Source organism: Passer domesticus, chromosome 2, assembly GCF_036417665.1.
Source record: "Passer domesticus isolate bPasDom1 chromosome 2, bPasDom1.hap1, whole genome shotgun sequence".
Lineage (NCBI taxonomy): Eukaryota > Metazoa > Chordata > Aves > Passeriformes > Passeridae > Passer > Passer domesticus.
The window spans coordinates 81,791,992-81,819,299 of record NC_087475.1 but is presented as its reverse complement, the minus strand read 5'-3'; the positions used below and the strand labels follow the sequence as shown (position 1 = coordinate 81,819,299).

The window sequence follows — 27,308 nt, the reverse complement described above, 5'->3', positions numbered from 1 at the left end:
ATCACCAAATTTATCTTCACCATCCAACAAATCAGTACATATCTTCTATTCAAACAGCTTTTGTGTTTGAGCTTATCTACTTTAGTCCCCAACTCTGTGAGCAGCCTCAGCCAGCTGATTAGGCAACAATCAGAAAGGATTTGGCAGCTAATATCATGGGCTTTTGCAGTCCTGCAGCTGCTAACAATGTTTTCCAGCTGCTAGCTGTCTGGACATTCAAAAGCACTTGTGATTCTTTCAAACCACTTGACAAGGTCACTGAAGAAGTTTCCTTGGGGCTAGGCTTGGCCCATGGGCACTATCAACCAGCAGACAACTCCTGTCCCCATGACTGAGGATAATTAACATCTATAATAACATACTATAGGATGAGACAGCTTTTCCACCACTGCCAATTTTTACAACTTCATAGATCTGAGCTAAGCTCTAGCCCAGATGTTGAGACAGCTTCCTCCATGAAATGGGGCTGACGTGTATATTTGGGGATGCTCAGTTCAGGGTGGTCCTCTTGGCATCCCACAGCCCAGGTCTCATATATTTCTCTGAAGAGACAGGGAATGGCTATGGCATGTTAGATCAACATGGGCCTGTTGCTGCCTGTGATTGTCACCAAGAGTTTGAAGGCCAATATGTTTCATGAAAAAGGAATGCGAAGTGTGTCCCTCACATTAAAGAGCCTGGCACTCAGAATTAAACTACTCCACCAGTGCCACACACCAAAAGGCTACTAAACTTAAACCCAGACTCATGTCCTAAAAAGAACAAACCATACTTGCCCATTTTTTGCAAAACTAGAACACTAACAGTCTCCTTTGTTTTGAATGTTTGTGCTTTCCACTCCTCTGCAGTATTAAAGCATGAAGAGACACTTGTGATATGCATGAAATGCTTATCTGACACTTCACTTGCATCTTCAAATCTATTTGGCAAATGGTCAGAACTGTAATGAGTATTCATAAATTTCTACCATTATTAAAGACCAGGAAGTACATTTATGGTTTATGTCTTACATGAAACACAAAGGATAACATGGCAGACAGCTTTTTCTTTTTCCTCCAAATGTTTAGGGGCATATCATAGTCCATTTTGCCCCTTACTATAGCTGGAATATTTCTTTTCTCTCTTTTCCACCAAGACTTACTAATAAAACACCAATCAAAGATGTTGCCTCCTTTAACAGTTTGTATGAAAGAAAACAGCCTTGGGGACCCTCACTGAAAGAATGGGGTCAAAAATAAAAATGCTAATGCGCAGGTAGGCGTATAAGAGTGAATGAATGATGCTGCCCCCTTTTATTCAGTCACATGGAACCACAGAACGCCAGAGTGGTTGGAGTTGGAAGGGTCCCCTGCAGGTGATCAAGTTCAACCCCTGCCTAGAGCAGGTTGCACAGGACTGCTGCATCCAGGAGGAAATTACTACTGTCAACAACCAAAACTCCTTCGCACTTGTTTCTCTTCCTTTCCAGAGGCTGGTGCTTGAATTACTGTAACTATGGTAATTGTGAAACTACTTTTTTTAAACTGTTATAAGTCATTACTTTTAAAGCTGTGATAAAATTGGATATAAGGGAGGAAGGAATAATTTTAATTATCTTACATAATGAATCAAAGAACCTCACTAATACTTTCAGCATTAAACTATTATAACTTGTGTTTGAGTTGGGGGATTACCACAATGTTTTGTATGGAACAGTTCATGCCTGCTAATGAGCCACAACTATGCTCTGACAAACAGGTAAGTTCAAGTAGCATCTAGAATACTTGCTACTGAAAAGAGAATATGTATGCACACGGAGCTTCAGTTTTGCATGTATGTTGCTGCACAAATCTCTTTTTTTTCCCCCCTCTGACCACATCTTTCTACCTAGAAAGATTTTTACTTGTGCCTTAGATTTCAGGTCTGAGACCTGTTGAAGTTAGCAGCAAAATTCTCCTTCACAGTAAGGGGATTGGTTCACTCTGTGCTGTTGTTACATGAACTCAAGGCTACTGGAAACAGAACAAAAGTGTCTTTATTTTGCAAGCTACTGCAGTACTGTACTGTTACTCTGAACACATGTAGCCTGTGTCTTGAGGAATTTATGACCCATATCTTAGTTTAATGAGTAGTCCTAATATTTCAAGATACTGATTTGGTCCCATTTGATATTATCTGGATGGGTCCACACGAGTTCTTTGTAGAATCTGAGCTCAAATATGTAATGCACAGTATTAATTACTGTCCTCTTTCTTTCTGTTTTCATTTCAGTTTCAAAAAAATTTAGATCCAATACTTGCATTTTCACTCCTGTAACATGATTGCTCTTTTTAATGAGCAGTTACCAGCTACCCCATTGATACTGTTCTTTTCATTTCATAAAAACCCCTAATGACACAAAAATTACTTAGAATTAAGGTTTTATTGGCATGGAGCTCAGCCTTGCACTGGTTTGTAAACTCCACAGAATAAGGTGTTATCATTGCAAAAAGTCACATTAAAAATAATTTTTAAAAGAAAAAAGAATGAAAAAAGATACAAAATCCTAACCTCCTAGAAATATTCTACTCAAACAGGTTGAATTTCTTTTAAAGGTCATTGCAGATTCCTTAAGCCAGTCTCTTTTTTAATCAAGTCATCAAAGTCTCTTTTTTAACCAAGTAATCAAAATCCTCTGAAACTCAGGTTTCTGAGGACACAGACTGACGATGAAATAGTTTGCTTCTAGCCTGCATTTTGAAATAAATCTTGGAGCATTTCAAGACCAGTAATTTTCATGCTTCATATACAATGCTACACAAAGCACTTAAAGTGCTTGTGTGGGCACTTCTGAAAGGCTCCATCACTTGGCACCTTCCCATCTGATTTCAGCAATACAGGCAGGCCACATGTTTTTGCAGTGGGAAACAGGATAGATATTATTTCAGATGAGAGATCCAACTGCACACAACGGAAAGGACTGTGGAAGACCTGATTTCCATTTCTGGTCTCATCCCAAGAAGAATTGTTCCTAGATGATGCTGGTAACACATCATGCCTCAGATCTTCCTCTATAACAAGAGGACATCTTTTGTAAAGCACTTCATAGGAAGCCTTTAATAGAAAACCACTCCTTAAAAGTTCTCCACATCTTTTTAAAATTTAAAATCTCTTTGCCTTTGCAATGAAGACTCAGTGATGAACACATAGGTCACAGTTTTTTCCCTTGAAGCACATTAGGGAAGATGTTGCCTTTGTTTCTTTATGCAAACGTAACTGGGTTTCTAGGCCATTCTCGGCTAGCTGCTCTCATGCTTGTTTCAATCTGTGATTCAAGGGAATCTCAGTGGATGCACTGACTGAGAAGCATCACTTCCAGCACCCTTATCTCACTACTTTCTTGAGTTAGACACAAATTATTTTCCTCTAAAAAGAAAAATGTTCTCAGGACAGCTGCAAATAAGACATACGTTTTATTCCTGGGGTATTATTTATTAAATTTTATCTGTTTCTTGGCTCAGATCTCAAGCTGTAGGAAATTGCCACACACCCATTACAGATCCATTATCATTAAAATAAATAATTGGGAACCAGAAGGCAATGGTTTAGGGAGGGCACTAACTTTCTGCCGTCTATTTGTCTAGACTTCTCCATTATGAGAATTGAATAACACCATTTAGCTTTGTTTGAGCTGAAACTTCTCAGCAGCTTTTCAAAGATGACCTTCACAAATATGTATTTGAAGATACATACATACAGATATGTATCAAGATGCTGTATTTTCCGTGATTTTTCATGATGTGAAAGATACCAGCATTTTTGTACATACACAAGAAGACTACCTTAATTTACGTAAATATATGCAAGAAAATGGTCTCTAACTTTATGACTCATGGAAAGTAAATGCATTTGGAATATTATTTCATCATACCTGCTAGGTTCTTAGTTCATTTTTTTTCTCCAAAATTCAAGAATTTGTCATTCCATTCAAATAATAAGATTTATTTGTTACACAGCCAAATTTATGAGTTTAGATTGTCTCCCTATTTGATTATAAAGAAGTGCTGTTATTTCTCTAGGTGCACATTATAGAAACAGTCACCAAAACGCTGCTTTTCTTCATTCCTGCCTTTTTTTTTTTTTGGTGTGTGTGTGGTTTTGGTTTTGTTTGTTTTATTTTAAAAATAATTTTAAAAATAAGTGTGAAAACTTTTGAAAGGTTTTAAGATTTTGGGAGAGAGACCTCTTTAGCAAGCCTTACCCTGCAAGAAATTACCATTTATTTTGTTCAAGAGAAGGGCAAGTTTTAAACTGATTTCCAACCTTTCATATGGAGGTGTCATTTCAGACGGTAAAGGACCTTCTTCTTCAGCAGAAAATGGTACAGTGAGATGGCAGAAAGTGGAAACTGAAGTTAAAAAATTTATCACAGGTGAAGTAATTGATAACTGAAACAAGCTGATCTAAAGGCTTGTGAGTTTTCCAGTTCTTAACATCTCAATTTGCTTCTAAATTCCTGCTCTGGCTGAATGAGAAACTTGCTGCAGGGATTATCATTAATGCTCTATGGCTTATGTTAAAAAGGGACTCAAATTAGCTGGAACATAACCACTCCTTCTGCTCTTAAAATCTGTGAATCACCCGAAAACTTTTTTATCAAACCCACAGAAGAGTGAAGACTGAAAATATTTCTGAAGGGGAAAAAAAAAAGCAAATAATCCCTCTAAAAAGCCCCACATATTTATATGAGAATTTCAGCACTAACTTGAAAATATAAAGTACGGCTGAACTGTCAAGTTACTTCTAGACAGAAAAAAAATCCTGCTAAAAACCTGCAATGCCAGTAGCATTACAGCATATCCCTCTTTAAGCGCTGCTTTGCGCAGTGTCAGCCTCTCTCCTGCCTTATTCATCTATCAACCTAATTTCTCACTCTTGCACTTCTTTTATCACTTCCCGTATCATTCTGGTTTTTTCGGTTTGCTTTCTTCTTTTGACATTATCAGGCCCAGCTACAAGTGCCACTTCTCCCTGGCCCTTCAAGGCAATTGCAGATCCTTCCCCTGTGCACACAGCACAGGCAGTCAGGAGCAGAGTGCAGTCAGCAGGGATGGAGCAACCTGAGCCCCTGCTACCACCAAGCACCCTATCACATGCTGGACCCTGTGGCCAAATGAATGAGCATAGTGCCTTCTTCAGGAGCAATCCTGTGTAGCCTTTGCTGCAATCTAGCAGTTCTTGCATTTTATGAGTGAAACTGTGAAAAAGCCATGTAGGAATAGCATCAGCAAAGTGGACAAGCAAGGAAAGCATGAAGCAGATGCCAACATGAGAAAAGCTCCTGCAGAAATGTGCTACATGTGAAACTCTTAAAGGTTTTTTATGAGATACAGGGCCATAATATTAATTTGAAAAGTAAGGACTAGAGATAAGATTTGTTGGAAAAAGTTTGGTTTGCTGACAGACCTGCTTGTGCTGGCATAACTCCCCTCACTGACTTCAGCAGGCTTGTGGAGTGAGGGAGAGCAGGACAGATCTGCAGATATGTCTGTCATTTGTTCTTCGTGCAGAGGGTTTTCCCAGGCAGCTACACGCAGCACCAGCTATGCACCCCAACCCATTTGGCTACCCACAGCTGCAGGTTTATTCTTAGTTTCAGGAATGTGAATCCTTGTGGACATGGTAATAGCTTCGTGTCAGCAAGGAGACAGGTTTTCCCCTCAAAATATTTCTCTTTGTGGACAGGTCAGTTTCTGGAGGAGGTGGATAAGGGGGGTTTGGTCACATCTGGTTTCTGAACCACATTAGTCACTTGAGATATCAAAAAGGCTTGCCTGATTAGACTGCTCTTGCTAGTTCTGTAACATGTAACTACATGCAGCACAGTGTGTTGCATTAAAAACTCTACCCTAGGCTTGAGACAAACACAAAATAAAACCAAGCTCCTTCTGCTCTGCAACCCCGTGAAGAAAAGTGAGAGGGCAAACACTGCAGGCTGGGCTGGCTGGCTGGGGGTTGTCCCTGTGTGTTGGCAGAGCACTGTGTCCCAGCTCACAGGCCACGGTGAGATCTGGTGCTCATGATGCCATGTGGGCACACAGTGGTACATCAAGAAGTCAAGGTGATGTGCTGTGTGGCTTTATAAGACTTGATCTTTGTAAGATCAGGCCTCTCTGTAGTTTCCTCTGCTTGCCAGGGCAGGTATTGGCTCCTTGGCTGTCCAAAGCCAAGGTTGTCCAAATAAATTCAGGCAAACACAAGGAAAATAAAAAGATACATTTCCATCAACTAGGAGGACAAAGCACATTACTTTGACACATTTACCCCAGAAAATCTAGCATATTTTAGAAAACTTAATGTCCATGCATATTTTAGAAAACTTCCTTCAGCCATTCCAATGCATAGACATTTCTGAGAACAACATGCACCCAAAATTATCCTGCTGTTATCTGGGAAAGAGTTCAGGTCCTAATGTAATAAATGAACAAGAACATAATTCAGGCAAGCACACCAAGGTTTCTATTTCTTCCAAAAGTTGATGGATTATAGTTTGCCCATTTAGCCTTTAATATTTATTGCAATGATTCTGAATATCCTGAGTGGTACTGAACATCCTCCTACCCAATCTCCTTCCTTTGGACATTTGTCTTTTAAATATGTGAAAACTTTTATCCTTTCCACCTACTAAGCCCTGCTTAGTCAAGCTATTCAGCTAAGTCACTACTAAAAATTCTTTTCTATTTTTAACCTTCAATATTCTTCGGATTTCTTTAATAATTACAAGCTCCAATTTGTGTCCTGTGACAACATTTCATTAAAATGGTCTTTCTACTCAGATCCTAATGTAGTACAACCAGCCACTGCTCAGCTGAAGTCAATGAAGGGACACTGATTTACTAGATTTGTCTCTCCATTACCTCAATTTCTGTTAACTGACCCTTCGGTGAAAATGAGAATAGGAAAGGTGAAAAAATTATATGGGAATAAGACAAAATATATTATGAAGATAAACAGGTTTTCTACTTTGCTGAACACAAGTACCTTCCTGAAAAGACAACCCCTGGGGAAATTTGGATAAGTCGATACTGTTCAACCAGTATCTAAATGGGCTGTAATACATGATGAATTTCTGTAATTCATCATGTGAGCAAATTTGCACCAATTAATGATGCTATAAACAAGAATCTATTACTTTTAAGAACATAAACAAACTTCTTTTTGGTTAGACACCAAAATTTGTCTGACTTTTGTATGTTAGCGAAATCAGTCAATCTTCCCAAGTAACATGGCTGAAAAAAAAGGTATCCTTTTTGTGATGCAAGGCCACTATAACTTCAAACAGCATCAGAGCTCCATACAAGCTATTTGCTCTGTGATCCTTGAACAGCTGAACACATCCTCCGTCAGAAGACAACAGACAACTCATTCCCCCATGAATCTGATATTGTGTAATAGTGTTAGTAGACTTTTTGCCAAGAATGCTAGCAATAAATTGAATGTAATGAAATGGAAAGTCAAACATCTTAGGAATGATTTATATAAAGATAAGTCTGGTCTTTGAGGAAGGACAGCAAACTGGTTTCTCAGACTAGTCTGACAGTGTCCATATCAAAAATGAAATAATGTAAGCCAAGCAAAGCATAGTACTGCCAGAGTTCCAAAGGATGAGGAGAAAAGTAATAATTCATGGAAGTCCTAATGAAACAAGCAGATCAATCCATACACATAAGGTACCTTCCACTATTTCATGTATTGTACCTCCACAGTATTCCAGTAATATAGTGACAATGGACAATGCAAACAAGAAATTTAGGGTGATAAAACTGTCTCCCTTGAAGTCAAAGCAAAACTTCGTCATTTTCGGAATCAGGATTTCATCCTTGAGTGGTTTTATTTTCAAGTACTCACAGTGAGGAGGTGACTGGCTTTCAGCACTCAGCCTCTCTAATTGTTCTTAAAAAATTTGCATTATCAGATTTAAAGAGATTTGACACCTCGCTTCACTCACTTCTTATCTATTTCAGAAACCTCCTAATAATAATAACTAAAATAAATGTGTTTGTTTTCACCATCATTGAAGGACTCTCTACACACAATCTTTCTTCTATCTCCACCCTCTGTCCACCCTGCACTAGCATTCTTTCATTGCTCGCTCTGATCAGGGTTAATGTGAGGACCACTTCTTCTTTGCCCTTCACTGCCTCTGTTCAAGCTGAAAGTGACTGTTTCTTCTAGTTAATAAAATAGCAAAGAGCTTTTATTGCTTCACTCAGGCATGCCACTTGGAAAAAGAAGAGGTATTGTCCAGGATACACAATACATTCAAGACCTTCTTAACACTCAATACTACTCTTTTGATCCCTTTAGGGATATAGGTGAACACAAAAAAGGCAGAAAAAAATAAAGTTTCCTAGTGTTTGCAGGCTTTCAGAGGAAAGCCTGTTAAAATTCAAGGGAATCTGTCACCATCAATGATGGAATCCCAGAAGACAAGAATAGGGATTAGCCTGATAAAACATCTACCTGTGTCAACAGAGAAACAAAGCTCTGTCAGACACTGATCCAGGCAACTCAACATCTGTGCTCCACCACCACCACCACCACCTCCCCCACTGACAGCTGAGCGTGCTTGCAATGCGTGTCTGCTTCTCCTCAACACCAGTCAAAAGAGATCAGTGCTAGAGTGGCTCCCTGACAGCTCTGCCTAAGGATTCTGCACCAAAAGCATGTACAGTGCTATAAATGCTTTACTCTCGGTCGCTGCAAATAGATGAAGATTTTATATCTCCCAAGAAGACAATCTTACTTACTTGGGATAGCGTCTCTGCTGAAAGATGGGCAGAATCTCTGTATCTTGATTTGAATGCAGAAGCAGTAAATCCCGAAATCTTTCTGTCAGGACAAAGAAAAAAAAAAGAAGAAAAGAAAAACAACAAACCCAGACTGTGACTCTGCATTATATGTTCAGGCCATGACTAAGCAAGCAGTAATATTAGTGAATTCTCTCTCTAGAAATATTTAGCAGAGGACAAAACTAAGCATCAAGTGACTAAAAATCACTGTTTCCTGTAAAACCTTCTAATATTTTAAAATGCCTTTTTTTAATCCAGTACTGAATTCTAGTAGTGCCTATAAGTTTCTAAGGTCTGCACAGAGATCTTCTGGGTATCATGAACAGACAGCCATAAACAATCCCTGCCTTGAAGAGCCTAGTCTAAACAGAAAGGAGGGGCCCCTAAAAATTCACCAGTCACTCAAGGAACACAGTAATTGAAACAGACATAGATTAATTAATTCATATAAATTAAACTGCAGTACAAATCCTTCGGTAACTCACTTGATGTTTTTAAAGATGGTTGAAAGACTGGATTTCTTTTTTGCCATTGTTATCTATTTCAAAAACTGCATGATAGGATTTTCTGCAGGAAAATCTACAGTTTGTAGCCTGTGGTGTGTGTGGCAGCTGTACCATGGATTCCTCCAAAATAACTCTCTTCCATGAAAGGTTTTATTCTGGAAACTGAACCTGAGGGTAAGTGCAGTCCTCCTCCTCTCAGATTCCTATGTATCTCAAAATATCCTCTAACACCGAGTTTATGAATAAGAAAATTACAGGACAAAAAAACATTTAGTTTTGTGTCGGTCATCAAAACTAAACTTCATTAATTTGGATACAATTCTGCTGTGTAGCCTCTAAAGTGGAAAGAAACTCATCCAAACCATACTTATAAAGTTGTAATACCTTGAAAAAAGCACCGTTAATTCAGAAGGAAAACTCTCTTGTTAAGGACTCCATTTTAAAGGTCACCTGTCTCACACCTGAATCTTTTCTCAGCTGGCTAAGATGTATTGCAAATATTCTGGATAAGATACCAGGATCTGCCAGTGAAGAAAGAAGGGCTAATCTTTGTTCCTTTATTTGTACACCTCTTCATATTCAGTCCTGAAAGAAATAAGCACTCCTACCTCCAAAAGTCTTCTCACATCTTCAAAATGTAAATTAGTCTTCCTGTACCAAACTAGAACAAAGAGCAGATGTGGCCAACAAAAATAAATTCCACAAATGCAATACTGTAAAAATGAAAGTTAAATCCAATGAGTACCTTTCAGGAAACAGCCTACTCACTGTCTTGAGGAAAAGTTTGCCATTATGCTACTTGACCTCTGCTTGAAATTTTAGGAAGATGGAGAAATTTGCTTTTCTTTCAGTCTTCTGGTACATGGCAATAGGCTGTACACATACAAGCCCTATAATCCTTAAAGATGATACATTACCATCTTCAAAAGCCAATGGAGAAGAACTGAAAGGCTACAGAAAGTTTTCACCAATGCAAAATATCCCCTCATGTTTCAGAGCCAGCACATTACCTTCCACCTCTGCTTCAGTAATCTGCCCACACAACCCAAGCTACCAATGCATTTCCAGGCATCCTTAACAAAAGCCTTCATTCAAACAACAGCCTTTGTGTGTGCCTGGTGGAGGAATAGCAGGAGGTTTACCATGGCAAACACTGAGAGACAGCACTTCTTTCCATGACTTGAGGATTTTGATCTCTAGAACTCGGTGTGAGACACCACAATTAAGGATCTGTCTTTGTAGTGGCACAGCTGATTTACTTTTGAGGGCCTGTAACCAGGTGTGACAGTGATGTCAAACACAGAGAGACATATTCTTACTCAGTTCAATGCTGCACTAAACCACATTACAGGTAGGTAAGTGAAGCTGGTTTCTCAGATCTTGGTAAGGATCTGTGACTCTCCAGGAGAGACAAAACACATCTCAGTGAGTGTGCAGATATGTCTTACCCATTGTTCTGTCTGAGATGGCTATCACCCAGGCAGAGAGCCATATTCCATCTCTATCTTCTACTCTGTGACTTGTTCTTGTGCTGCTGCCCTTTCACATTGATCAAGGCCACCTGGCTGCACTCCAGGACTCAATTCAGCAAGCAGTGATCTTGAAAATATTTTGAATAGTAATGTGACAGGGCTGGCCAATACTGGAGCAAAAGCAGCCAAGTTATGGCATCTGAAATTGGCCTGAACAGTTTTCCTACTAGATCTTGTTTTAGCTAAAGTCAACTTTTTTATTCCCCCCACACTATGGCAAATTTCCCAGGCAGATGTATTTTCTTTTCACCATATGACTTTACTCATTTTTCCATGTGGTGTGGTTTAACCTCAGACAGCAACCAAGCCCCACACAGCTGCTTGCTCACTCCCCCCATGGTGGAATGGGGGAGATAATCAGAGGAGTAAAAGCAGGAAAACTCATAGGTTGAGACAAAGACAGTTTATTAGATCAGACAAGGGAAGAAATTATAATCATGGCGATAATAACAAAAATAATTAGAATATACAAAACAAGTGATGCACAATGGAATTTGCTCACACTTGCCAACCAATGCCCAGCCAGTTCCTGAGCAGCAGCTCCTGGCCCGCTTTCCTCACAGTTTATGCACTGAACATGATGCCATATTCTACAGAATATCCCTATGATCAGCTGAGGTCAGCTGATCTGGCTGTGTCCCTCCCAACTCCTTATGCCTTCCAGCCTTCTCACTGGCAGGGCATGGTAAAGACGAAAAGTCCTTGTCTTAGCATAAAGACTACTTGGCAACAACTAAAGCACCAGTGTGTGATCAACATTATTCTCATCCTAAATCCAAAACACAGCACTGTACCAACTATTACTATGAAAACTGACTCTGTTCCAGCTGAAACCAGGACACCACAGAAACACTTACAGTACCATAGTGTAATGTTGCACCTCATCTCAAATCTATTCTACAGGTTCTCCCAGCACATTAACCTCCATGTCCTGGAAATCCTCTTAAGAGAAACAGCATGCAGGAATCTTTAGGACTGATTTGTCCCACAGGACCATTGTGTACACATGTCACTTTTCAGCTCTATGCCATTCTTCTATTACACTAATATGTGCCTAGTACCAAATTCACTCTAGTACGAATGACACTACTGCCTTTAAGGATCATCCATCAAGGTGAAGAGGGAGGTGACAAGAGCCTTAGCAGCTACTGACAGCACAGGTGCTCTTGGTGCTCTTCCAAAAGTAAATATGAGAAGACTAATGCTTTACACGAGAAGGCTTTTCAACTCACAAGAAAAAAGTTACAAGGATAGCTTCTCAAAGGAGGAAGAATTTTTTCAGAAACCTAAGACCTTGTTCTAATTCATACTACAACAACAAATGAAAGCCTTGGGAACTAATGAAAACAATAATTAGAGCATTTTTACATTATTTTGATTTGCAATCAGTAGTTGACCAATCGAACTAAAACAAGTCACAATCTTCTGATTACTTGGATAATTTTGGAGAGGTGTCTTCCAAAACTGAGTCCCTTTTCCTGTAATGCTTTTATCTAGGTGTTGGTCTGATCCATGAAAATAAAAAAGAATAACATTTACTTAGCCAAGGCTGCTTACTTCTGAAAGCTGGCAATTACCTTCTCTGTTACGCATTCTAGTCACACAATTTGCATGAGTTAAAGTCTTGCTAGCAAGAGGATTGCTCACATTGTTCTGAGATCAGCTATAGCACTGATTGTTTTATCTTTCTGCTGTGTGTGACACTGCAGCCTGTCTCACTGATGCTCCCGTAAGTCTGTCCACAGGACAAAGCTCTCAGATACATCAAGAAGGGTTGCACAGTCACATCTTATGTACAGTTATGTTTTCAATATGATGAGTGCCTCAATTTCCTCCTGATTTTCATTTTGAGTGTACAGTTCTTTCCAAATCCTTTATCCGTGAGAAGTCCTCAGTAAAATTTAGGCAGTCTCATTGAGAGCATACATGTTTAGCTAAACATATAGCATAATTAGTTACCTGCATGACTGGAGACTGGTTGTACTAACAGTCTTATGCCCTGTCCTCCTAAATCAGGAAGGCTGCAGACTATAAAGAGAATGTTTGCCATTGAAATCTTTATGGATTTAACCTGTCCTATATATTTATACACCTTTCTTCTCTGACTTTTATCTAAGTTTCCTTCTCTCCATTCTACCTTTTGCTTCTTCTCCCCTTCCCAGTATAACATATTCACAAATAAGCTACTGGAACCTCAGTTACAAATAACCTTCCATCTTTATGGTACTACATGATATGGCAAGCCAGTTAATCTACAAGGACAGAAGGATGCATTTCAAGAGAAATTTTCCCTTTAAAATATTTAGATTAATGCCATATTTGTTCTCAAACAGAATGGGGTTGTGCTCAGTATGGTGAGTTGACAGTAATGTCATTAAAATGAGAGCAAGAATGGGCATACAGTCTGAAGGTCACTCAAACTGGTTACACAGTAAAGTTTCCTTCTTCCAGGATACACTATTACAGAAGTGGAGAGAGCGACAAAGGAAATTTTTGCAATATTTTAATATCTGGGGCTTCTCACAGTGGAGAAAAATAATTTTTATAGAAGGTGCCTGTGAGCTAAAACACATTATTATTCACATTCTGTAGACAGAAACACGCTGTGGCACAATGAACACTGGCCTTGTTTTTCAAAGCTGTCACGTCCCTGAAGCTCTTATTGCTTTAGCACTTCAAAAATTATGCCAAAAGTCACACACTGCAGTTGTGTAAGGTTTGACTTTAAAAGTCAAGTCTTGTGGTTGTCTTTTCTCACTCCTTCTTGTTACAAAGTATCTTACAGAAAATAATAGTAAAATCACTTTCACTGTGATTTCACTCTGATGAATTCCAAGGGTCTTGAAAAATCAAATCCCTGCTCCTTCAGAGTTAGATGGGTATGAAGCTATCAGGTCACTGCACTATATACCTGAAGTCTGAGACATTACTGGTTTGTTTATCCCAACCACCTTTTACCCAACACTTTTGGACCATTTTCTGAACCTCTAATAAAAAAAAGTTGAACTGCATACAATCAACTCAATTAAGAGCACCGCAACACTGATGGCAATTGGCTTAACAGGATAAGGATTACATTAATACCAGTTTTATGGATTTTTTTTAATTAAGCTAATAAGTATAAAAGGAATGTGATGAGAAAACAAACAGAGTGGGAGACCAGAACAGCTTCATCAGCTAAAAATTAGAGAAATTGCAGGTCAGCAGCCAGCCAAGCTGTCTACCAAACAGTCTATCCATAGTGACACTCTTCTACATTTGGATATTTTGTAGTCATGTTTCTGTAATTACCTCTTCTACATTCACTGAGAAACAAATATCAGTTCCACCTTTCACCACAAGGACTCTTGTAAGTCCTGCAACTTCAAACTAAAAAACCTGCCTAGTTTTATGCAAATGCACAGTGGTCTGAACACCTTCCATGTAATGAATAACAACTTGCAGTAATTAAAACAAAATAAGTTTAAAAAGAAGTCAGCTTTCTTAAAACTGCTGATGATATTTAACAGGATTTGAGATCCACTAATATGACTTGTTTTCAAGGTCCGTAAATTTGGAAATGCTGTCATGAGTAGTTCCACAGTGCCATGTAAAACTAAAAGGCAATTAGGAAGAAGTCTTTGGCAGTTAAGGGCTATAAAACGATGATGAGCAACAAGATGGCATAAAAATGAAATGTGTGATATTTTAGCTTGACCTGTGGCTTATTAATGGCCAATGTTCCTGAAGTTAAGGAGTTATCACTTCTCTTGAAGAGTCAGTGCTACAAATATCCCCCATCAGATTAAAAGGGGAGGAAAAAAAAGATGATGAGTTAATGCTGATGATCAAAAGGCTACAAAATTATTACATCATCAGCCTTGGAATTTCCCTGAAACATACATATTTTGCTGATAGAGACAGGCTTTTTGACCAGATTGAACTTCCATGATTCTCAGTCCATTAAGCCTCACAGAGTTTAATTCTCCTATTTTTCATCACCATTTCCTTCCCTCCTGAGCAGTTGTCTGAAAGACTAATTAGTGTCATTATTTACAGAGTTACTGAAAAACCCTGAAAACAAGTGAAAACCCAAGAAGTTGAAAACTATATATAAACTCTTTGCTTTTTATATTTATTTAAGGGAAATAGAGAAGCTTTTACAGAAAGGCAAGTGAACTCTTCATTTTCTAAGGTAGGTGAATAACGTGATCATGCTTCCTTTCAACATTTTCTTTTACAGGAATTTAGTTTATAAGCAGAGGGTGGGAAACAGGAATTCAACTAATCATTACGTAGATCTGCAATGAACTCCCAGTCACTCTGGACCTATGGAATTGTCTTCCTTTCTTTAAAGAAGGTCTGTGTACACCCTGCTTTCCCTCCTAACCTGCCTTTGTACCCTAAAAAGCTCCTTCTTTTCTCTAGCTGTGTACCTGCCAGCTCAAAATCATTCTCCTTCCCTGATTCCAGCATCGGCAAATCCTTTTCCTGATGTGATTCCACAGGCTTTCTTGTGTCCTTAAATTCGTCCCAACTGCTACATCAAAATTAGATTGGACAGATTTATTTCTAACTAGGTCTCCCTCATTTACACGATAATCACACATCTTGCAGGATTTAGGTATATAAGCCATGTATCAGCCAATGAAGAGACAGAGCAACAGGCAGTTCTTGTCCCAGGAACCTTAAAAGGTTAGAAGATGAACGATAGGAAGGAAAAAGCATCACTTTTTTGTTTCAAAACAGGGAGGAGACATTTGGAGGACCATATTTAGACTGTATTTTGTACGACTGACCTGACAAGACATCACTGAGTGACCCAGACTGCCTGTTAGCTACACTGCCAGACCTGGGCTTCCCAGACAGCCAGGAAAGAGAAGCGAACACAACACCAAAGTCAAGCAAGTCTTGGTGCTCACTACTGAGTTAGAAATCCTTCTGAAGGTTACACAGAAATTCCCTAATGGAGCTGGGAATTAGTTGACTGCTGCAGTTCAAAATAATCAAGGAACTTCAGTCAAGGAACATTTTTTTGCCTTAGCGATAGATACTTACTATACTTGAAGACTATTTCTGTCATGACAGTAAAGCTCATTCCTACAGCTCATAAAACTCAGCTCTTACAAAGTGCAACAGTAAAATACGGTTTCTAAACAACACAGAACTTCAACTTAAAAAATACCTTTATAAATACATGCTCTGAAGGAAAACTTATTAATGCAGATTTTTTTTATAGCACTGCATTCCACAGTTGCTGCCTTTAGCCAGGAAGGGCTATACTTTGCTTTTTGAATTCCCCATGAGCAAATGCAGGGAGGCACAACTACCATTTCCTTCACTAGTGCTGTACTTTACTCCTTCATGACAAAAAAGAAGAAATGATTAGGCACCAGTATAGCCCTTTGAGCTTTAAGACAATGTAGTGACATTTGTTCTAAAAAGTCCTTATTTCATAGAAAAAGAAAAAAAATATACTCAAACTATACAAAGCAGGGGGATTTAACTGGTTCTCTCTTTGTAACTTGTAATCTGATACAGAAACTGAAGAAAGCCCAACCTTCCAAAAGCTACATGGAACTTTTTAACACTGAAATGGAACTACTATCCAGACGTGCAATTATTGCAATACTATCCAGCTCTGCACATCTCCAGAGGGTTTGCCTCTAAAAGTCTGAGCAAAGGCACAATTCATCAGGCTGTACTGATTCACACCAAGGCCCCCCTACTCTAATATTTGGATTCATTTGTGGACACATCTATGGAGGAATGATCACAGGGTAAGACCCTTCTGCTTTCGAGCTTTTCTACGTCAGTGCATCTCCTGAGTCTAATGTGGTTTGTCTAATAAGAAATTCTTAGACTTCTTTTTGATGTACTTGCCCAGTCCTCATGTAAACATAATCCATTCCATACTCTTTGACAAGGAGTTCCATGTGTTTCTCACCTACTACATGAAGATTCATCACCTTATGTTTGCTCTGAAATCTTACTGACTGTATTTGATGGCCAAATTCTCTGACACTGGCAGAAACTGTGAACAGTCAAGCTCCACCCACCCTCTCTTTCAGTGTTATGCACGATTTTGCAGACTGTGGCTATATTCCCCTGAATTATATCTTTTTCAGGCTAAAGAGTCCCTGCATAGTCAGTTATCCCATGTTTGGAAGCCTCTCCACGCTTTTGATCATCTTTGCCATTCCTTCCTGAACCCTGGCCAGTGTCATGTCTGAGTGATGAAGACCAGACCTGCACACAGGATTGAAGTCCTGGTAGCACCACAGAAACACCCACCAGCTGCACAGTCATCTCCTTGGCTTTATTCTCTACTCTACTCCTAATAATTTTTCTCTTTATTGCTGCTGAGGACTACGCTGACGTCTTCATGGAAATAGTTATCATGACTCCAAAGTGTTATTCTTGGGCTGCCATGGTCTCATCATTGCCAGCCAATGTGTCTTAGCTTGTCACCAAATATATTAAACACCAGCACATACCCACATGCATACATCCACTGGTATTTTTAGCCAGGTCTAAAAATAGGTCTGCAAGTGTCATATTTTATACATTTGAACAAGTGACAAGAACTTTTCATTAAACAGATAAATATGGCAGTCAAAAAATAATGGAATTAATTCTATCCAAAACTGAAATTTTGTACCATAACAAAACCACTACCAGTCACTGTGGGCTTTTGCCTATTCATACATGGTGACAATTTAAACTGTAAGCATGGGATCATTTCACCCTCTGACTAATACAGACACAACTCCATCACTACACTCAAACATGCAAATAAATTACTGTGTAATAACTATAGAAAAATCACAGAATTATTGAGGGCAGAAGAAATCTTAGGAGATAATCTAGTCCTGTTCTAAGCAGGGTTAGAAAAGCAGGCTGCTCATAGCCATGTTCAGTTGGGTTTTATGCATCTCCAAGGCTGGAACGAGATGATCTTTGAGGTCCCTTCCAGCCCAAGCCATTCCATGACTCTAGGATATAACCAGCAGGTCTGCTTGTGAAAAAAAATATCAATAGCAGTATTTTGTGCTGTTCCCATTACTTGCCACCTTTGGACAAAACTGCAAACCCATGTCAGTTTGACAAGAGGGACACAGCCGGTTAGGAGCCAGCTGCCTGCACACACAGCTGATAGACAGGGGGGCAAGACACTGCCCTACAATAAGCTTCAGACAGCCTGGACAGGTTAAATACATGCTTCTCTTAGCTGGGGTAGGGATGGGAGGAGAAGGGGAATGCCAAAGAAAAAAGGAGTTTGTGAAAGAGAATAGGAGTTTCCTTGCTAATTCACCCTCACTCACAGCTTTGGAATATAAGGATGGCCCAACCCTCATCCCTTCAACAGCAGTTGCTGATCACCAATGCTGCTAATGACCAAGGCTTAGCTGAGCTTAGAGGGATCATCAGGCATAACTTAGGCTTGCTGACAGCTAGGTTGTGGGGATACCTGCATGGAAAGTGCTAAGTTGTTCCCAGAGGGGAAGCTGCACTGTGTTGGATACAGCACTGGAGTGAGCAGTGCTGACAGGCACCCTGTGTGGGAAATGCCTGCCCAGCCAAACACTTAGATGAACTGAACTGCTAGAAATAACAGTGGGGCTGCAAGTAAGAAACAAAAGCAGAAACAGGGTACTAAGGGACTCCACTGATATCTAAAAATCATTTCCCCTGTGTTTTCAGCTGCCTGTCTCTTTCAGAGAACACACACAAATTCTTCCCTGAAAGCGCCAGTTACACTGAAGCATTACATAGGATAACGTGATCAGAGCTCAGCTGGATCCTATTTCCTATATAAATGTTGCTAGTCAGCTGGGGATGATCCACTGGGAAGAAATGTACATTTTTTCCAAAGATCTAATCACATCTGAAGCTCCATTTCTTACAACATCTCTCAAAGGGCAATATCAAAACCTTAGCAGGAAATAATTTGAATGACTGACAAATGAAATGAGCCATTAGATACTGTTTTCCTCTTTTTTTTTTTTTGATAGGTGATAAAATGTAATGTACATAAGTGTATCAGAAAATGTATCCAAAACATGGCTTCATTTCACCCCGATGTGAGCAATTCTGTTATTTCTTCTTACATTTGAATTAGACAAGTCCTTCTTGAGAACTTAAGCCAGACAACTGCCTGAATATAAACTACTACATACAACCTAGTCTGGGTAGTTTTCATTTATTCTTAATTCATAATTTCTTACAAATTCCTGTATTTGTTGACTTAGCACTAGCTCTTGTGGTGACTTTTGTTAAAATATGCTGTGGGATTTTCTACAAGGTTGTCACCTCCATCTTTCAACTAATAATATTTTGAACATAATGAAATATTGAATAGACATGTTTTTAGATGGCAGAAAGTCTGGTATTACTCAAGTCAAAAGAAAAAGTATTCCCAGCCTTGAACAGGGAGGAAAGCTGAAAAATTTTACTATGCAATACTAAAACTGATAACTATTCTCTAGGACACAGAAGAAGTGGTTTAACATGATTTGTATCAAACAGTTTGTCACATCACTGTAAGGAAATGACTTGGCACATCTTTATTTGAAAAAGTGATTTTGCCAATTCCTGTAAGTATAAACTAGCATTAGATATCAGTTACCAGTCATGACCTGGCATATAACAACACATCAATGCACCATCACAATCTCAGCAATACATAAGGGCACAGAAATGATAAAATCCTCTTCAAGCAGACATAGCACATTCTGGTGCATATGTGCTGGGAAGTATGGGACACTTTTAGAGAAATACTCTTTCTTAACAAATTTTTGGATTAAGGATTTGCTGCTTTTTTTGGAAATTGCACTGAGAAAGTTTCATTTGCCATGCTTTTTAATAACAGGGCACAATTAGCATAATCCCCTCAACCCATTAAAAAAGGAAAACATCAAATAACAGAAATTATAAAAATGCCTTCAATTAAAAATTTTGCTTTTTTCAAACCAGTCACAGCTAAGCTGAGGAGACACTCAGCTGACACAGTGCAAGTGAAATCCTTGAGGGAAAGCCCTGTGCTGTCAGGCTGGCACCAATCACTTGGCAAAGCACAGCAAAGCACCACAGCTTTGACTCTGAAATGTGCGTGGGTGTCTGTGGCATTTTCCTTGAGGAAATGGCACTTACAGTGTGTTTAATGAATAAGGGAATATGTTAAATTTATGACAGGAGATAGTCCTTAAAGCTGCTTGTTGCAGTGAAGAGCACAAACTGCCCACTGATTTATTTTAATTTCATGTAACATGAGGAGGCTTTTTGGAGGCTGTAGGTGTACTTGTTATCACTGACAGTACAGTAAAATCCTCACAGCAGACACTTGAGCAATACCCAAAATAGCCAATAAGCTCTGGAACTCCTCCTCTCCCCCAAATCCCCCTTCAACACTGAAAGAAGTTGTTGTCACCTCCAATGAGTGCCTTTTTCTCCAATACATATAAAAACACTAATATTTTTTTTATTTGGATCCAGGCTCTCTCCCCAGCAGAGAAGCATTCTCTCTTATTCATGATCATGGTGTTCACTGCAGAATTTTAAGTTTTATTAACATTTTTTCTTAAAAATCTTCTGATTCCAGGTAAGTCACAAAGCTAAGCAGTCATCCTCTCATTATCAGCTTCTATATGCAGAATAGGCTCCCTTCAAATTACTAAGAACACAGTGATGCTGTCTGTAACCCATTGTCCAAATTTTACTGTCTGTAGATGGTCAAACATTTCCAATCAAACCATGGCTTATCAAGGATATTGATATAAGACAAAAAAAATTAAAATTTAAAATTTAAAAACCATACCCAAATGCTGAAAGTTTAGGGATATGAGTGGGCATGTATATATCAATAAAATGCAGTACTTCAGGCAATTCATAGTTAAGTTTTCTCACAAGCCCATCTCTTTTCCCAGTTTCCCTGCCAGAAACTTCACTCTGCCAAGATGTGAGTACATGTCTCCACAGGACAGTGAGACCATGGCATATTACAGCAAATATACCCTAAGCTGGGAACCCAGCCAAGAATAGATAAAGAAAGCTGGAGACATACAAATCCTAAGAAGAGGTGGGGAGAACATTTACAAGTGATATTTTTGGCTTTTGTGCAGTATATTCTTCACCATACGAATTCTTTGAGAATAAATTAGTATTTCTCTATTAAAAAATTAAATGAACTTTTTTTTTCTAAAAAAAAGAAGTGTTACATTTTATATTTTGTTCATTTACTAGGCAATTTTATTGTTCATATTTCTCAAGGGAGAACTTCTTTTAAAAAGTAGCCAGGAATGTTATTTCTTCTCTCTGCTTTGACTTCCCTGCTTCTTTGTCAAACCTGCTGAAGGCACTGCATGCCTGGAAGACAACCTGGTTTCCTCCAGCTGTTTCAGCTGATCTAATGAAAGATATTACTTCTTCCTAGAAAACCTCCTCTCATGAAATGTTATGTCATTAAAACGTACTTTGGTTTTATCTGCTACAAATGTTACAAACTGTATAATAAAAGTCACACTATCCTTTTTGAAACAAGCTCTGACACTTTGTCCCCATTTTGAGGAAAAAAAAGCTTTAAAGAAAGAGAAAGAGGAAGAACAGGAACATGCCAGAGCTGCAGAAATGTGGATTATAATATCAGTGAAACAAAATACACACTGCACCCTGCCCATCAGCTGCTGCACTACATACCAAAGGGCTATTTATTGCTGTCACAGCACAGTCTACTCCATATACCACAATGCAAACTCCTTTGCTTTTTGGAAAGTGATTTCCAGGCTATGAATTCCCCCCTACAGTTTCTCCTCACAGCACTTTAGTTAATACTGAGATAATTAAGTCCTTTGTCTCAAAGAAATGCCACATTCAGCATGTAGCAGCCACCATTTCAAGTCTCCCTTAAAATTGGGATGCACTGGTAATTAATTTACTTTGCTGTATGTTAAACTTTATAGTATATTATATTTAAAGCATTTCTGCCTCGCTGCCTTTTGCAACTTAAGGACCTGATGAAAGGAAAAAAATGGGTTTTAATTACAAATTGATTTAGTGGACTGACACTCACAAAAGGATGCCTTTATATTAAAATATGGACTGCACTGCCAATCTGACTCCATTCCCACTAGGAACTTGCCTTCACCTCTGTGTTCTGCACTGGGGTATCCAAACCTTGAAGCATAAGACCACAAGGTTCAAAGCTGCACACAGAGCTGGAATTAGCATGTATTTTTGTGTGTGTTTTATATAAAATCAGTAGCCATGAATATTTTAAACCGAGCTCTTCTGTTCACAGCAGACACCAAAGTATCTGTTTGGAGAAGCTGTGGAAACTTGCTACTGGCCAGTTCTCATGACATGATGCTTTCAGTGCAAATTCTGAGGTTTGGTTTGACTTCTTTCTTTAAAGGAAGAGGTCAACTTTTTGAGGCTACCACATACACCTGATTGCTATTTTTGCACTTGATAACTGTACAAGTGGTTTGTGGCAGATATTTTATTATTAGTATTTATGACTTAAAGGAATCCCTCTCCAGGGGAGGACAGGGACAAAAGAGAGCTGTGGTTGCAAGATGCCCCTTAAAAATTCTTGGATCACAAACTGTTTGCTTATGGTGAAACTCAATTTTTCCAGCTCACATTTGATGCATCTGAGAAATGATGCATGTACAAAAGGATAGGATTGAGCAACAGGATGGGGTGGCACACGGATGCAAAGCTGAGTTGCAAGGGACTGTAGGGAACTGATGATAAAATTTGGGGTGTAGGATTTGCCTCTCACATACAAGACCAGCATTAATTTTAATGAATTTTGGAATGGAAAGGTGTTTTGGAACAGGTAACGCTGTTTCAAGGATGACTAAAATTCAGAGTAAGGACATGGAGCTGGCAAAAAGTGGAGAAAATATACTTACAGAAAAAACACTGCAATAAAGGACATGGGATATCCTAACTAGATCTTCAAAGGTAATATTATGCTAACAAGCAGTTATATAATGTTTGTTGTGAAAATAGGAAACCTCATTTGACCATGTTATTTGATCACAATGACATTTGCAATGTTGTGGGAGTTTTAATCAACTCCCACAGAATTAAGTGCTGAACACAGCACAAATTCTGAGCAAGTGATGGCCTCTCTCTCCCCTCCAATCTAAGCACCAGTAGAAATAAGCAGACAGGTAGAAGAAGCCAAGGAATAAAGTGCAATACAGTGACAGTTCAACCACCACCATCACTGGTGCTCTTCATGCAAAAGAGAGCTACACTTTAAATCACACCAGAGCCCAAACCAACAACACTGCCATTGAAAAGCAACCTCGCTTCTGTTTCTCAAGGGAATGTTGGAAGTAGAAAGGGTGCAGGAAGCAAAAAACCAGACAAATACAAGTTCTCAAAACACGGATTTAATACAACAGGTAACCAAATAGAAGGTTCAAATGTGCCACATTCATTTTCTGTACATATTTGCACACCAATGGGCAACAACTAAAATGTACACACATTTCCTAGTAGTGGATCTTGTACTGAAATGAGGAAAAAAGTAAAAAAGATAAAGGAAATAAAACAAAAAACATGGGAAAAAACCTACTAACTTATGTAATCATCACAAAGTTGAGCTTCATTTTCAGAAAAAGCATAAAAAGAGCCCATGAAAGGCTGAAGCTGAAAACTCTGCAGAACAGTACAACCCCAAGGTTTTAATATAACTTCTGTATAGAAATTATTCTGAGAAACTATCAAGCATCATGCAGGAGTTAGGAGCATGTAAAGATAAACATTCTTTCTGATCATAGAATTTATAAATATCTACAGTTCCTACACAAGTTTTTCCAATTTTTTTAATGTTCTAAAGCTGAAATATATTTTTTCCTCATTAACTATAGCAATTTTTACAATCTGTTAGAAAAGGATACCAAAAAGAACCATTTCAAATCGACTTTAAAGATATTTTAACCAACAATTTTTAGTTAAAATGTGGTAACTCAAAATCCCAAATCTGAAATCTGTCTTTTTCTTCTGTCCCCAAGGGAGAAGTAACAATAAACTGAGAACATTTGGCAGAGATTCTTCAGCAGAATTTGGATGGCATCTAAGAGAATCTATTGCCCCAGGGAAGTGCAAATATGCATGAAGAGCTGGTATTTTGATGTGAACTCTTGTATTTCTCTAGAAACCATGCTCACACAAAGGACCCTGAAAATCCAGCCAAACCTTGTATATTCAGTGCTTGAAACAGCTGTGTACCTCTGCACAGAAACTATGTAAGAATGAGTCTTCCCATAGCAGACATCAACAGAAAAATGGTGAAACACAGGCAACTCCAGAACAGCAATTTTGCCTCTTAAGTAGGCAAACACAGCACGCAGTGATTACAAAACCAGAAATATGCCTGGCAGTCCACTCAAATACATGTCCTAGAGGTTTTCAGTCTTATAATTCTATTTTCAAAGTAGAGAGCTTTTTTTTTTGCTTTTTTTTCCTACATCCATTCTGATTCAATCAGCTGGTACAAGCTAATGTGCTCCACAGGCTTCACTTCTGTAGCTCCTAAGAGTGATGAAAATGAGGCATAGCAAGAAATCCTGCAACACTGTGTTCTTGGATCAGTGCTTAACTACAGCAACATCCACACATCCAGTGCATAATGTATCAAAGGATAAAAATTAATTTACATCATTGAGTCATGCCATTTTCTATAATCATTACGTGATTAAAAAGTGCCTGGGATATGCAAAAAAGGTGGAAGTTTACAAACAACAAGATCTACCAAGAAAGGACTACTGTGTAGGAGAAAATTTCCTTCAATGTAGCTTTCTCACCCAAAGATCTTTTTTCCCCTCTAGACATAAAACTCATTAACTGTTCAAATAGGATTTGACTCAAGTTACACTGTTTTTGGTACTAAGTCAGCTGGAGTTCAACTAATGTAAAACAATCCAGGTCTGGAGCAAAAAATTCAGATGTGTTCACCTTCAGCATTAGTTATTTAATCAGAGGAAAAGGGCTTTCAACCCCTTTTAGTCAGTAAACTAAATCTGTTCTCCTTTTTCTTTAGTCTCTTCATCCTGCCTTTTATTGAGCTTTTTTAAGGAATAAGTAAAGTAAATAATGAACATTAATGGCAATGAACAATAAAATTTGTATTCATTACAGTACACTATGACTAATTATATTGTTAAGGCGTATTAACTTCCCAATAATGTAACTGTATCATTTTATTACTAATGTCAATTTATACTAAAAGGAAACAAAATTAAACCTTTTTATCACTCAATTCTGCAATCTCCCTCAGAAGTTCAAGTAAGATTCTCTGACAATACAAAAATTTTTAGTCATAAAAATCTATCAGTGGAAAATAACACCTATCTCATCTCTGTCCTGCTCTTCCAAAACCACACACAGATTTTGCTGGAACAGCTGACAGCACCACGTCATCAACACCTTTATACCCTGCCAGGAATCTGATGGAATAACTAAACACAAAAATGGAGTGGAAAAGGCCCAAATCAAACAGAGCTTGAGGTAATAGCAAAAGAGTTGACCAAATGTTCATCACCAGTGAGTAGATATTTTTAAAGGAGCTCAGTAGCAGTTACAGAGAACCTGGGACAACCTTGTCACTTCCTGTGGACAGACTTTTTAGTCTTATTATTCCTTCTTGTCACCTTCTGTTCCACACATGACTCCAGTCAGAATCAAGATCCACTAACAATACAGGAGATACTGACTGAGTGAGCCACTACTTCAATACATCTAAAACTGTTCTCAGGGTTACTGAAAATAAAATATTGCCTCTTTGCTAGACCCTACACTTGATGAGAAGTTCCAGGTAAGCACAGGAATGCACAGCCTTGGGATGCTTCTGACATCCCATAAATCAGGAGCTGCAGGAGCTTAATACAGTCATGCAGATACTCCTGACAAACCCTTCCACACCAGAATGTTCAGATCATTCTTCTTTCACAGGCACTTAAAAGGTATGTCATTTTCTTCTTCTGGTCAACATGAGAAAAATCCTTAATCAGGCTCCAAAATCCCAAAGAACTGCACTATTTTTTTTTTTTTTGCTTGTTTTTCTGTTTAAAGACAAGTAATTTGGGGTGTGTACTGTTTACTGTCTCAGGTCTTACTCCACAGGGAATTAAACAAGACTCTTTTTTTTAATTCACAGGGAATTAAACAAAATGCTTTCATATATTTGCCATGTTTTGAAAAATTGATGTTTTTAACTGAAAAACGGTTTGTTTGTTCTTCCCTCATGAAACTTTCTGCTCCAAAGCTGGACCTTCCAGAAAAAGAACTGTGACAATATGTGACAAAAATTCCCATCATGCCATGTCGCCTGTAAAACAAGGTTGCCTGCACCTGAATGACCCAGTTACCAGGCATAACCTCATCTGTAGCAAAAAAAAATGAAGCAAAGATATATATTTTCAGATGAGATCTGGAGTTTATTAGGGTGAAGCACATCAGTTCTCCATAATCTGTCTGTTCTGGCTCTATCTGGATGGTTCCTGCACACATCACCACCTCCTGCTGCCACAAAATTTAGTAACTTATAGGACAGAACTCTCGGAGTCAATGGATAGTACTCAAGTGCTCTTATGGCATACCCACAATAAATATCATAGTGCTCAGAACAAGCCTTGAAAGTGTCTCTAGGAACATACACAACTACACAGTAGGACGGTGTCACTACTAGATAAAAATTATACTAATTACTGCAGAGCACAGAACAGCATCAGTGTTCTAAACACAGGGCCACATCAATTTGCTCCAGCAACCACTGCAACATAACAGCAATGTTTCACTGCCTTAAGGCATGCAGTTCACCTCAACACCTCTGAGTGCTGTGTATTTGTTTTCCACAAAAACACGCCACACGGCTTCTGAAGCCTGTTATTCCTGCATCATCAATATCACTTTCTGTCTCACACCCTCGAGTTTGTCTGGTGAACGAGACACATTCTCTTGATACACTGCCATGTCTTTTTTTACCGCTGTCAAGTTGTTGGATGCTAGGCATGGCCCATGGCCTCTATTTTTCCCTCCAGAGGTGCCAGATGAAATGTCAGCTTCAAAACTAAATAAGCAGTAGTACTTGAGGCAGCAGCAAGGACAGAAGAGACATTAAGGCTGATAGATGACAATGCTGGGGGATGAACTAGACAGTAAGTGAGACAAGAAAAAGCTTTGAAAAAAATTGTGTTGTAAATACTAAGCCTACAATTACTTCAAAGCTAAAGGAAAAATAGGTGGCCACAGGTACCAAGAAGAAGCAGAACAAAACAGGTATTTAGAGGGGATGGCCAGTAACAAGATCAGCTTTTTACCTCATCCATGCATCTCACAGCTCTGACCCATGCATGAGCCACTGCAGGACGCTCAACGTTACTGCAGGGTTTAAATACCCAAGCAGCTCAGCTTGAGGAAGCCACAGAGGAAGACAGGCTGACTCAGCTCTGTACCACAGGGCTAAA

The 27,308-nt window shown here is 38.8% G+C and overlaps 1 protein-coding gene and 1 long non-coding RNA gene across 6 annotated transcripts in view; one reads left to right on the top strand and one right to left on the bottom strand.

Annotated features, from left to right (window-relative positions):
- NOX4 (NADPH oxidase 4) overlaps window positions 1-27,308 on the bottom strand; it is a 110,867-nt gene that overhangs the window by 37,328 nt on the left and 46,231 nt on the right. For 4 of the 5 annotated variants that reach the window (XM_064409574.1, XM_064409569.1, XM_064409571.1 and 1 more), the window contains one exon: window positions 8,769-8,850. In XM_064409574.1, the coding sequence (XP_064265644.1) occupies window positions 8,769-8,850 (82 nt within the window). Of the gene's footprint in view, window positions 1-8,768; window positions 8,851-25,919; window positions 26,226-27,308 lie in introns of those variants that run through there. The other variant, XM_064409573.1, reaches the window with a different exon arrangement.
- On the top strand, window positions 1,378-16,613 carry LOC135294394 (uncharacterized). The gene is made up of 3 exons (XR_010356501.1): window positions 1,378-1,497; window positions 15,071-15,187; window positions 16,369-16,613. It is a non-coding gene; the product is annotated as an uncharacterized LOC135294394 (long non-coding RNA).